Source organism: Neovison vison, chromosome 3 (genome assembly GCF_020171115.1).
Source record: "Neovison vison isolate M4711 chromosome 3, ASM_NN_V1, whole genome shotgun sequence".
Classification (NCBI taxonomy): domain Eukaryota; kingdom Metazoa; phylum Chordata; class Mammalia; order Carnivora; family Mustelidae; genus Neogale; species Neogale vison.
The window spans coordinates 20,972,352-20,985,626 of NC_058093.1; the positions used below are offsets into that span (position 1 = coordinate 20,972,352).

General features: G+C 43.0%; 1 protein-coding gene across 15 annotated transcripts in view; it reads left to right on the forward strand.

Moving 5' to 3' along the window:
* UNC80 (unc-80 homolog, NALCN channel complex subunit) overlaps positions 1-13,275 on the forward strand; it is a 223,950-nt gene that overhangs the window by 190,683 nt on the left and 19,992 nt on the right. For 14 of the 15 annotated variants that reach the window (XM_044241491.1, XM_044241501.1, XM_044241499.1 and 11 more), the window contains 8 exons: positions 1,973-2,173; positions 4,344-4,467; positions 5,453-5,578; positions 6,790-6,913; positions 7,641-7,850; positions 10,765-10,949; positions 11,524-11,689; positions 13,004-13,183. In XM_044241491.1, coding sequence (XP_044097426.1) covers positions 1,973-2,173; positions 4,344-4,467; positions 5,453-5,578; positions 6,790-6,913; positions 7,641-7,850; positions 10,765-10,949; positions 11,524-11,689; positions 13,004-13,183 — 1,316 coding nt within the window. Of the gene's footprint in view, positions 1-1,972; positions 2,178-4,343; positions 4,468-5,452; positions 5,579-6,789; positions 6,914-7,640; positions 7,851-10,764; positions 10,950-11,523; positions 11,690-13,003; positions 13,184-13,275 lie in introns of those variants that run through there. The other variant, XM_044241505.1, reaches the window with a different exon arrangement.

Sequence of the window (13,275 nt, forward strand, 5' to 3'; positions counted from 1 at the left end):
AAGTAGGCACTTTGGAGGGTATGTGCTATGGTGAGAATTGAAAAAAAAAAAAAGAAAGAAACAAAGTTTGGTGCCTGGATGGCTCAGTCAGTTAAGCATCCACTCTTGATTCCAGCTCAGGTCATGATCTCAGGGTTTTGAGATCAAACCCTGAGTTGGCTCAGTACTGAGCATGAAGCCTACTTAAAGATTCTTTCTCTCGCTCTGCCCTTGCATCTCCCCACCCCTGATCACATGCTCTTTCTCTCTCTTTCTCTGTGAAAGAGAAGAAGAAGAAGAAGAAAAGAAAGGAAAGGAAAAGGAACAAAGGAACAAAGAAAAAAAGAGACAAACCAAATAAGACTCTTAGCTATAGAGAACAGATGGTTACCAGAGGGGAGGGTGGGGGATGGGTGAAATAGGTGAAGGGGACCAAGAGCGCACTTAGAATGGTAGAATTGCCGAATCACTCTGTTGTACGCCTGAAGCTAGCGTAACACTGTATGTGCACTCTATGGAACAAAAATTGAAGTTAAGTAAAACGAAAAATTTGGTTGAAAAATAAATAAAATGCTTTCTCCTTCACATAAAATTAAATCCAGTTGACTTTTTAAGACCATATATGCCATTATATTTGTATTATTTGGAAGTTGATCATCCATGTCTAGCTTTAACATTATTTTTAGTTAACCAACTATTGCATTTACCTGGAACCAGTCCTGTTAAGTCAGTTCACTCTCAGGGAGTCCTGTACTGAGGACACAGAGCATGGACTTATGTCGGGTGACAGATCCTGGGCTACACGTGGAGGACGTGCTTTCCATTTAAGAGTCCCTTTGTAGAACTGAGTTAGAATATTTGAGAGAGGAGCACCTGAGTGGCTCAGTGGGTTAAAGCCTCTGCCTTCGGCTCAGGTCATGATCTCAGGGTCCTGGGATCGAGTCCCGCATCGGGCACTCTGCTCAGCAGGGAGCCTGCTTCCTCCTCTCTCTCTCTCTCTCTCTCTGGCTGCCTCTCTGCCTACTTGTGATCTCTGTCTGTCAAATAAATAAATAAAAATATTTAAAAAAAAAAAAGAAAGAAAATTTGAGAGAAAGAGACAATCCAAACCAAAGCCATTCAGACAATCCAATTAAGTCAATTATTTTAAAACAAACAAACAAAAACAGCGGAGTAGGAGGATCAATGTATAAGAAAAAAAGAGAAGAGACTTCAAAGAAAAGGAAAGGAAATGAGTTTGAAGAACTCCTTTGGCTCCAATAAAAACCAATACTATGCTTTATAAAACACCTCTGACTGACTATGGGCAATGAGGGAGCTAGGAAGGCATGAAGCTTACTTGGACACTTGATATTAGTGATTTTGTTACACATTGTAGTTTGGGTTCTCTTTAGCATACATATATGTGTATATACGTACTTTTTTTTTTTAAGATTTCATTTATTTATTTGACGGATAGAGATCACAAATAGGCAGAGAGGCAGGCAGAGAGAGGGGAGAAAGCAGGCTCCCTGCTGAGCAGAGAGCCCCATGCGGGGCTCGATCCCAGGGTCCTGGGACCATGACCCGAGCCAAAGGCAGAAACTTTAACCCACTGAGCCACCCACGCGCCCCCATATACGTACCTTTTATGTATATGTATGTGGGTATGTATTTCTGTGCGTATATCCTCATATACATATACATGTATACGTATTCTCTAGATGTGTTTGACCTGGACTTAATCTCTCTGGGTTTTAATTTCTTCTTCAGATACTACTATTCACACTTCCCCTCCGGAATAGTCCGCGGTTCTCTGTTAATATATATGTGCCGGTGTCCAGCGTATATCGGTACACGCAGGAAGAGCTGAGGGGTAGAAGGCAGAGGGAAGAATGTCTTTAGTTCAGGGAGCTGGTGTGCTGGAAGGAGGGAGATTAGCATGCTGCTGTGTGGGAAAATTCTCATTGTGACATTCTAAGCTTATTCTTTAAACAACAACAAAAACATGTAGGTTGGCAGAAATCGCACACTCCCTTCTGAAGCTGGCGCCGTACGACACCCAGACGATGGAGAGCCGCGGGCTTCGGCGCTACATCATGGAGATGCTGCCCATTACGGACTGGACAGCCGAGGCAGTGAGGCCAGCCCTAATCCTCATTTTAAAGAGATTGGATAGAATGTTCAACAAAATCCATAAGATGCCTACTTTGAGGTAAGGAGGCCTCCCAGTCAGCTGTTACTATTACAAGCTTCAGAGTGAGGGCTTATCATCTTTTAAGATGCTGGCGCAATCTGGGGTTGAACAGATGACTTGAAAGTTTTCTGTTGGTGTATGTGCGTAGCTAACCAGGTATCTGAATGTATAAGTAGCAGGGTCTACATTCTGAAGAAATAATCTATTCTTTCGAATTATATGTTGTTCATCTTGAAAAATCTGTTCATATCTTAGCTATCATGTTCCTCATCTGACACACATAAGAAATTCAGTGAGTATCCTTCAATTTCTTTTGAAATAAGGCAGGGTGTGCCTTACAAATAAAACAACTGAGGAGAAAAGAAAAATTAATTCAGGGTTCAAAAAATACTGGCTTTGACATCGTATTTTAGGTACCAGTTTAGAGAAATGAAGCATCTTAACAATAAGCAGCCACATAGCAGCTGAAAAAAAGAATCCCAGGATTAATAACAAAGACCTAAGCTTCACCATTCCATCTAATTCAGGGTGGTACAAAATTAACGTGATTACCCTTTGATCTCTGTTCAGTAACCTGAAATATCTACTGATAGCCTCCCTGTCTATGCCAGGGTGCCTCGGAAGCAGACTACCTGGAGATCTGAGTCCAATCTGGAGACCCAGGAACAGACGATTCATTTGGCTAAATGTTAATAAAGCCACTAATTGAGGAATTTCAAGTTTGGGTTAATGAGAACATTTTCTGTCCCTTTAAACTTAACCCAAAACCCATGCAACTCTTGCCCAAGAATTTGTAGTGCTTAGCATTCAATTTGCTGGAACTTTTCCAGGTTTTAGCCTGTGTTTTTGTTCATTTTTGCAGCAGTCAGGAGTTGTTGGAAGCATAAAAAAGAAATTGAAAGATTTCATTCCAGTAATTGATATTTTGTTCCTATATTCTTTTATAATGGGATGACGAATGCCTACATTGGTTATTTTTTTCAGTGGCATGGTAATGTCTGTCCTTATAGCATACCTACTTTTTTAAAATGGTCCCGATGGAACATTTGTGCCTATTGGCAAATAGCCAGTCTTATAATTCTTACAAGGGTGTGTCAAAATAAATTCTTTTTCTTAAATAACTAATTACATAAAGATGTCAAACATGTCTCTAGGTTGAGTCACTTGTCATACAATCAAGCCCAATTGTAAAGAACATCATGCTTCCTAACAGTAGAGGGGTCAGTTGTAGGTAATTTGGGGGGGGGGGCATCCTAAGAATTTGAGGTTGCCTTCGATTTAATTTCTTCTGGTGATCTCAGTTCAACAAGGGAAATGTTGACTGAAACCTACCTTGTGGGTTACTTGATAATCAGGATACTGGTATTTCCTCATTTATGAACTTTTCTATTTTGTCATTATCGTCTGTTTTGGTAGGAAATATGAGCTTAGAAATTGCTTCCAGGATATTAGAAATAGTGTTGATATCAGTAAAACCCAACCTGTTTATTTGGGCGCCATGGGGATGGCTTTTTTTTTTTTGGTACTGAGACAATTATAGACTAGATTGGCTTTTATTACAGAAAATCCCATGTTCATCTGATTGGATTTAGATTTATACCATTTATACGACCATAGAAAGTAGTCCCTCCCCCCCCAATATCATTTCTTAGGAGGCCAAGAAGGAACACTTTTTAAATGAACTATTTTCTTATCATGTCACGGTTTGGGCCGGAGTTAAGCCATATAAATCTGATCAGTTGTACACTGGTATAAAATCTGATGAGATCCATTGCAGCGTGATCACTAGATCTCAGAAATGCAGCCTGTGGTCAGATTAGTTCTCTTGGGAGTCATGGCCCCTCGGATGGGTTTCCTGAAATTGCAGTCCTCTACCCTCTCTCAAAGCTAAAACCAGGGAACCTAAAATGCAACCCATTCACCATCTCTGTTTTTTCTTCAGTAGATTTTGTCTCATTAGTCGAGTGGGGCAGGAGGGCCTCTGCTACGTTTTCAGTATCTTCTTCCCTTCCCAGTGTGCTCTGTGCTTTTGGAACAACATGGGTAAACGTCATCCCGTGTGAAGCACTTTGTCGTCTCAGACACCCGTCCTGTCTTAGATGGCGTCAGAATCACTGTCTCATTCACTTGTTTCAGACTGACTCCAGAAGGGAGCCACGCCGCTAATGGCTCCTATATTGTATTCCAGGCGACAGGTTGAGTGGGAGCCTGCCAGCAATTTGATTGAAGGGGTTTGTTTGACACTTCAGAGGCAGCCAATCATATCCTTCCTGCCTCACCTTAGGTCACTGATCAATGTCTGTGTCAATCTGGTGAGTAGCCAAGTGGCCATCTTATGAAACTTTGCAAAATGTCACTCTGCTATTGATTTCTCTGACTTGAAGATTTACAGGTCAACCACTTTGTGCCCCTACCTACCCACAAAAACAGACGGCTCAGGCGACATTGAAAATGGTGAGGTACATTTCAAGGTGGTGCGTGGGGAGCTGAAGGGCCCATCCCTGCACAGATGGGATTTTGGTGTGCTGCTTCCCACGCGCTACCTTGACAATTGGCCTCTTCCCGTTGCGCTGAGAGTTGAGGGCCGTCAGTTGGAGAGTGGGGTGGAGGAAACTCTGCACAGTTGGCTAGAAGTTGAGGAAGTCTGGGGTGGGGGACTCTAACATGCAAAGAGAACTTTTTTTTTTTTTCCTTTTTTACTGCCAAATGACATTCTGAGTCGGCCAGTCTAGGATTTATGGGAAGAAAAAAATCATATTTTTTTTAATCATTGATGTAATGTCTAGAGTCTGGTCCCCACAAGGTTTTGTACGATGTAGAAGTCATGTGAGAGCATTTCATTGAGTAGGATCTGCTGCTTAGCTAGTTGAGCACTAACTCTAGAGCTGGAATGCCCAGTGCACATAGCGCTATGCCATCGTCATTGTTGTCAGTTCTTGCTCCATTAACGAACTGTGGACTGCCTTCCTTTGACTCCACCAATAAGTATGTCCAGTCTCCTGATTAGCATAGTTTTTGGTTCATCTCTCATTACACGCACAGTTAGCCACAAACAACATTCTACAAAACCTTGGCTGAATCCAGTGTCACGTTCGATCGGACTCCAGACATTACATGCCTTCCGAGGAAGGCGACCAGAACAGACTGAAAGTAACATGTCCAACCTTCAAATTACTATGATTATCATTATTATTTTATTATCATCATTATGATTATTGAATGAGACTCCCTTACTACGGTCGCTTGAAATGAAATTGCAGTAGTCAAGGCTGGTCATGTGCTCTGTTTGTATTTCAGGTGATGGGAGTGGTAGGACCTTCCAGTGTTGCTGACGGATTACCCCTTCTTCATCTCAGCCCTTATCTCTCACCACCTCTGCCCTTCAGCACAGCTGTTGTCCGGCTTGTAGCATTGCAGATACAGGTGTGACTGCCTTACCTGTTTGTCACGCTCGTTGAGTTGCTGGTTGAGGCACCAGATCATGGTGTTCTCTTTGCTTTTTCTGCAAAGGCTGGGCAAAATCTGTGAAACGGAAGTGTAAACGGCTCCAAACTTTTACAGGTTTGGAGCTTCAGTCCTGAGCTTGGCCCTAAGTTGTGCTTCTGTAATTCTTCTCGAGATCTCAAAAATAGCAGAGTCGTGTAGTTCTGCCACTGAAGTCATTTCAGATGTGGGCAAAACCTTTGGAAAATAATGGCTCACAGATAATCAGCTCACAATGGTAATATTCAGAGTCTGGTTTTAAATGATTTGCAGAAAGAATTGCAATATGAAATTCTTTCAAATGTTACTACTAGGCTTTGAATATCTTAATTTACTTGAATGATTGTGGGCTGAATAGTGTGGCTGTTGTTGTTGTTGTTGTTTTAATCTCCCAGCTATTCTATTTCTTAAAATGAAAACAATCGTTCCCAAGGCGAGAAGTGCGAACTGCCAATTCCCCTGCCTCTTTCTGTGTGTCACCTAACTTTAGAGAGTGGTAGATCATCAGAAAGTTCTGTGACTGATGGGAAATACGCAACTGGTGTAATTAACGACGCATCCATTATCTGACTACTCAGCTTGATGGTCCATCATCCAGAGGATGGGTGATGGTAGAAAAGAAATTAAGCAAGAGTTTTGGCTACCGTGCAGAAGGGAAACGATGATCCCTAAAGTGAACCATGTTTACAACCTGTGTACAGAGCTCCTTTCTCTCTTTCTACATTACCTATTCCTTTCGGGTTTGAAAAAGGCCTTGTGCAAAGGTCAGAGGGCTTTTAAATAACTCCCAAATGGAACAGATGGCAAGTTCTCATTTTTCTTCTTTCTCTTTTATCGCTAAAATATTTTTGGTGGACACATGGAGCCAATGAAAGGGGACATGCGGTTGTTTTTGTACCAAGCCAAAGTATTACGATCTTACATTTAATATTCAAGATGTTGCTGTTTTTTTAGGTCTATAACTGTCAGTTATGGCAAGCACATGGTAAAGTATCAGTTTTGAGCGAATCTCATATGCTGTGCTATTGAACTCAGAGTTTCCAGGAGCAGCCAACAGGGAGTCACCGTCTCCATCGTGCTGTGAAAAAAGCAAACATACCGAATGGGTGTGGGGGTCAATTAATCTTTTTTTTTCTATTATTGCTGCACAGGCTTTAAAAGAAGATTTTCCCTTAAGCCATGTGATCTCCCCATTCACCAATCAAGAGCGAAGGGAGGGGATGCTTTTAAATCTACTCGTCCCATTTGTGCTCACAGTAGGATCTGGAAGCAAAGGTCTGATTAATTTAACTAAAGGAAATTTATCACTGTGGTGTCTTCTTAAGTGTCAGGCTGTTGTTTCTTATTCTTTTTCCCCAAGAAGGCCGTCACTGAAATTGATCCAAATGACTGAAACAGGGTTATCTTAGGAAAGAGAATTTTTCTTTCACTTCCATTTAGCCACCCTGTGTCCAGAGTTTCCCTGCACCAGTTCCTAGAAGACCTGTCCTTCCATACAGCAAAAATTGGGAGACCACTGTTTCCGTTAAGAAAATGGTATTCACTGAAATACAGTGTGGTGTGAATTGACAAGTAAATGGACTTTATCATTTCCTGCCATTCGGGTTAGTCTAAACCCTGCCACTGCTGTTACATTTCAATCTATCTCCATTACCTTTCCTTCTTGGGGGATTTTTCTTTTTAGGAAAAGCTTATCTCAAATGTAGAAACGATACGTTGTGAGTATTTGAGCAGAAAAGAGAAAGGAGATTGAAATGGTAAGCAGAGATGTGGCTAGGAATATATACGGCCTTGGCTGCTGACTATGGAGAGAACACCCAGTATCAGGAATGTGGTGTCTGTCCAGAGGAGAAGCTGTACTTGGTGGGGAAACACCCAAATTTCTAGAGTGTTCTAGTTTGGAACTGGAAAGAGAGCTAAACTTTTCTGGGTCTGATGTGCAAAGCCTAGCTCATGACTTGCTTTTCTTTCCGCTTCCGTCTTCCGAACGCTGCCCCCGTAGACAGCCCATGGCTGGAGCAGCCCGAGGTACAGCTGCTCCTGCAGACGGTCATTAACGTGCTCCTGCCGCCGCGGATCATCAGCACCTCCAGGAGCAAGAACTTCATGCTGGAGAGCTCCCCCGCCCACTGTTCCACCCCTGGGGATGCGGGCAAGGACTTGCGCAGGGAGGGGGGGCTGGCCGAGTCCACCAGCCAAGCCGCGTATTTGGGTGGGTATGCTCCCCACACTCCCCGCCCACCCCCGTATACGTGTGTTTGTGCGTGTATGTGTATGACGTAAGGACTTCACTGAGCGTGTTACACCTCGACTCAAAACGATTTTAAAAGACCTCAATCCGGAAAGTATTTGAAGAAGCCACTTGAGCAAGTAAGAAGCATCACCCTTGCAAAGGAGTCGATACAGGCATGCCAGTAAACATATGCCAAAGAACAAAGTGCTTTCCTATCTGTGGTGCCTGAATTTCTTGGTTGTGCTTCTCACAGCATCTGGGCATGTAAGGAAGGCATCTGCAGTAAGAATTCCTCCTTCCTGATCAAGTATGAGATCACTACTGAGATTATCATTGATAGTGGTTAACAGATGTAGGCTCCACTAGTATACAGGGACATAGCGCATGGGACTCACTGGTCTGTCATCTATGTGAATGGAGCCCCTAGAGTAGGGCAGTCTACAACCTGGGCAGCAGGACATGGCGGCCTTGTGCTACATCCCTTTCCTAGCTATTTTTATTCTCTTATGATAGAATCTCTAAATATTCATCCTGATTTTCACTCTGGTGAGGCCAGTCAACTTGTTCTCCCCTCAGAGATTTACCACTTTCCTTCCTGCTTCACTCCTACGTTTCCATCACCCAGTCCCTACCTTTAACTTGATCCTGACCCATGGAACACTGGAGGGCTGCTCCTTGGCCCTAATTGAACTAACCCGGGGGAGAAGACTGTTCCTGCCATAGCATGGAGAATAAGGAGCCCTGGCAGTAGAAAATCTCAAAAGCACCAAGTTGAGAAGATCGTGCCCGACATTTTTCAATTTATCAAAGCAGATCTTGGTATGGGGAGTGTAAGATGAACCACACACACTCATAAAAACAGGTCCTTAGAGTCTGGCATGTGTGAATTGTTTGGACTGTATCACAAGGGGAAATATTTGGGACACCTTGCTGGCTCAGTCAGTATGGCATTGATCTCAGGGTTGTGAGTTCAAGCCCCATATTGGGCCTAGAGATTACTTTAAAAAAAGAGAGAGAGAGAGAGAAGAGTATTAGAAAATTATGTGATTGACAATGAAAATGAAAATGAAAACAAAGAAATAAGAGAGCATTTGCACAGGACCTGACAAGTGTCAGACTGAGTTGCCAAAGCTTTGAGAATGTGAGGTTCCAATAAAATCTAGATTGTGCGACCAAGGCCTGTGTAAGGTTTGGCACTGCACATAAGATGATGGAAACAAAAGGCTTAACACATAAGGCAAGGCTAGAAGAAAACACTTGACGAGTGATTGTTTTCAGGTCATTATACTTTCTGCCTTTTTAATGAAGGTGGATCCTTTGGTTCCTTGGCCAGGCTCCTGGACCTCTGTTTCAAGTTGACTTTTACATTTATTTTGAACACTTAACTGTGTACCAAGCAGTGTTTTCTATACTTTGAATCCTTAAAACAACTCTAAGAAGTAAATGTTCTTTTACTTTTAGGACCGAAGAGGCAAAGGCCCAGAAAGGTTGAATAACTGACCTAAAATCACACAGTTAATAAACGCCAGAGCCAAATTCCAAATCCATCTGGCACCAGAGTCCCTGCTCTTGAATGCTTTGTTATCCTGTTTATGAGTTGGGCTGATGGAGGTGAAGGTGAAAAGCAGAAAGGCAGAGACCCAAAGAGGGCTAACAGGCACCCAGCAGTAGAAATGTCCCCAGGCTCAGGGTAGGAAAGAGGAGGAGGTGTTTTTTTGTTTTGTTTTGTTTGTTTTCTTTTGTTTTTTGGGGTTTTTTTTTGCCCTCCCCTTTCATTTGTTTGTTTAGTCGGGGGAAAGGAACTGGGATGAACGAGGGCTGTGAAAAGTGAGATTTTGAGGAGGAGGACAAGGGTAAGGGAGACTTACAACATCTCTCTGTGTGTTCTATGGCACGTTTTCCCCCCTGGAAATGTCCTAAATACACCTATTTTGGTATATAAAGGTGTGTGTGACTTTGAGGGTTGTAAGGAGTTGGGTTTCTGTGTCTTCTTGCTGCTGAGATGGGCCTTAAGACAGGATCAGGAAGGCCCGCTTTCCCTTGACTGCTCCGTAGCAGACACCATGTGGAGAGCTGAGGGGTCAGAGGACGCTCCTGCAAGAACGTTTGACATCCTAACAATATTCTGGTTTGTCCTGACGCAATGTTTGGGAGTCTTCTTCATATAAAATAAAAAAATAAATAAATGTAGATTGTGACAGGCTTCCAGACTCTGAGGAAGGAAGAGATCTTGCAAAAGAAATCCAGCAGGGTTTAGTCATCAGCGTGATGTGCAGTGTGAGGGGGGAAGGAGGGAGGGAGGTTTTTGTAATCTGGAAGGATCTACTCAAACACTTTTCCTGGTTACCTCTGGGGAGCGGTGGGGTGGGAAAGCGAGCTGAGAAGGGGAAAACTTTTTCTATTTCTAAATATGTGCATTTCTGCATAGTTTGATTTTACTTTAAATAGCAAGAATATATTCCCTCCATGCTTAAAAGAAAAAAAAAATCATTTAAATCACCCAAGTTTTAGTTTAAGATATGAGTTGTATGCTGGTATTACCATTAAGCCACTGTGACAGAACTTTCAGAAAGCAAAATATTAACCCCACATTATGTTTATGATGCCTCTCCCTTTCCATTCCGTGAACCACTTTGCTCTGTGTTTTGCAAAATAATAGTTAAATGTACTTAAGAAAGGGAGCTATATTCTCCTGATCAGAATCCAAACAGATCAGAACATCCTGACTTTTGATGTCAGAACACTCTCTCAGGAGGGCATCGAGGTTCTTGGGAACATGGAGACTATTGAGAAATTCAGAAAATGTTCTGACGCATAAAGGGCTGTGGATGGGGGCCGGGTTCCTCGGCAGCATCAGGGTGCCGGCTTATTTTTCTCTTTTCCTGGTGTGAAGCGCTGAAGGTGATTCTCGTCTGCTTCGAGAGGCAGCTGGGAAGCCAGTGGTACTGGCTGAGCCTCCAGGTGAAGGAGATGGCTCTACGCAAGGTGGGGGGCCTGGCCCTGTGGGACTTTCTCGACTTCATCGTGCGGACCCGAATCCCCATCTTCGTGCTCTTGCGGCCGTTCATCCAGTGCAAGGTGTGTGTGCTTCTCCAAGAGGTGCCGAGCCCCGGGGATGTGCACGGTGTTCGCGGGACGCAGGAGAGCTAGTTAGGAGGAACTTCTAATACCGCATTTGTAAGAGAACAGCTCAAAAATGGATCCCAGAGGCTCCAATGTCGAGTACCTTTGCGCTGAGAGTGTCTTAATAGTCTGTAAAACTCTGCCCTCTCTGGACTCACCACTGCCCCCTAGGGAAAAAGAAAGGAAAAAAAAGATTGGCCCAAGGGTAGGATCTGGGGGATGTCCTCCATTCTTCAGTGACATGACAGAGACCCAAATTTAAATAAACCTAGAAAAGGTAGAACAGTTAAAACATACCCCCCATCCTCCCTCAGTATTCAGCTACTGTGTTATTCTCCTCATGCCCAAATTTCCTGGAGCACTGATTCAAAATGATGTATTAAGAGCTTCCTATAGAATGCACTGTCCTGAAAACTTCATTTGCATTACCTTATTTCAGCCTCACAACCAACTATGAAATAGGTATAATAAGTAACCCATTTTACAGATGGGCAAATTGAGGACCTGAGAATCCATACCTTCCTTTCAGCTTCTGGCCCAACCAGCAGAAAACCATGAAGAACTCTCCGCCCGGCAGCACATCGCCGACCAGCTGGAGCGACGCTTCATCCCACGCCCGCTGTGCAAGAGCTCCCTCATCGCCGAGTTCAACAGTGAACTCAAAATCCTAAAAGAGGCAGTTCATAGTGGCTCAGGTGAGTAACCGGGGGGGTATCTTGCATCGGTTTGCCTCATGGAACTCGCACCTACAAAGAATGCCCATCCAGGTCACCACTCTTTCTGGAACCACGGATGAGGTTGTCATGTAAGTTCGCTGGCAGACTGGACCATGCAATCAGTGCCAACAAAGCAAGGGGTATCGTGGGATTTTAATTTTGCTCTTTTCTAAACTTCTTTTTCCCAATCTTCATTTCAGTAGTGAAGCTCTTTTTTGACTATTTAACTAGAAAAAAAGTATTGAAATGCTTGCCTTCACTTCCTATTTGGAAGGGAGAGGAATTTGCATTCTTTAAATCTCTGTTATTTTTAGATGGTTTCCTAGATGTTATTTCACTTAATCCACACAGATGCCTGCAAGGTGCATAACTGAGAGTCCGCTTAAGGAGTGAGGACACTGAGACTCGGTAGAGAATAAAGTATCTGCACACGGAACTAGATGATTGCTTACAAACCCTTGATCTTTTACAGATTGGGGGAGGAATGGTTTAATTAGAGTTGGCAGGTTAGGAGGTCCTTCCTTTACATTATTTAAAAGATTTTCTTTATAGGGTGCATTGTTTACTTCTTAACAGTTATTAACAGGAAATTACTAGGAAGGAAAACAAATCATTATCTGCCATTAGAGGGCAGTCATTACCCATAAGTAGACTATCATCCGTGTGGCTTTTTTTTTTTTTTTCCTAAAATATACTATTGCTTCCGATATATTTTGACAAGTACAATCCTAGTGAAATCTGCAGAGTGCCTTTCAAATATTCTGCTTTATAATAAAATAACGTGACACATTCAAGGGGATAATTTGTAAGTTATAATTTCCAGGAAAGGAGAATGCGAACACAGTTTTATGTATTCTGATTTTGGTTGAGAAGTTCCTATCAGACAATGCATTTATTCCTCCTACATGCTTGTGTCAGGAAGGTATATTTCTCAGTAAAATCTGCCAAGATGGAAGCTTCAATTCATGTCAAAATTATTTTGCATTGTTCTAGCCTTCACATTTCAAATCGAAAGCAATGAGAGAGGAAGCAATGTCAAAGCATTTTACATTATTATATTCCCCTAAGGAAACTGTTCAGTTATGAGTAAATCAATAGCCAATTCTTTTTCTTTTTTAAATCTCACTTCCACTTGCTACTTTATCTTAAAAAGACTGCTTACCTGGGAGACACTATTTAACTGGCCTTTCCTAAAAAACACAGGTATCCTTAATACTAGGGAGGAGTTTGAAGCAAGCATTTGTTTCTTTTGAGACACTCACCATGCTTCTCCTTCGGTCTCTCCACCCCCAGCCTACCAAGGGAAGACGTCCATCAGTACTGTGGGCACATCCACCTCCGCTTACCGCCTGAGCCTGGCCACCATGTCCCGCTCCAACACGGGCACTGGCACTGTCTGGGAGCAGGACAGTGAGCCCTCCCAGCAGGCTTCGCAAGACACCCTGAGTAGGACTGATGAGGAAGATGAGGAAAGTAGGTCACTCCACAGGATGGGGTAAACGTGGGGGTGGCGTGTGGGACCCTGGTTGGCCATGCAAATGAGGTCTTGGGAAGGAGTTCTGCCA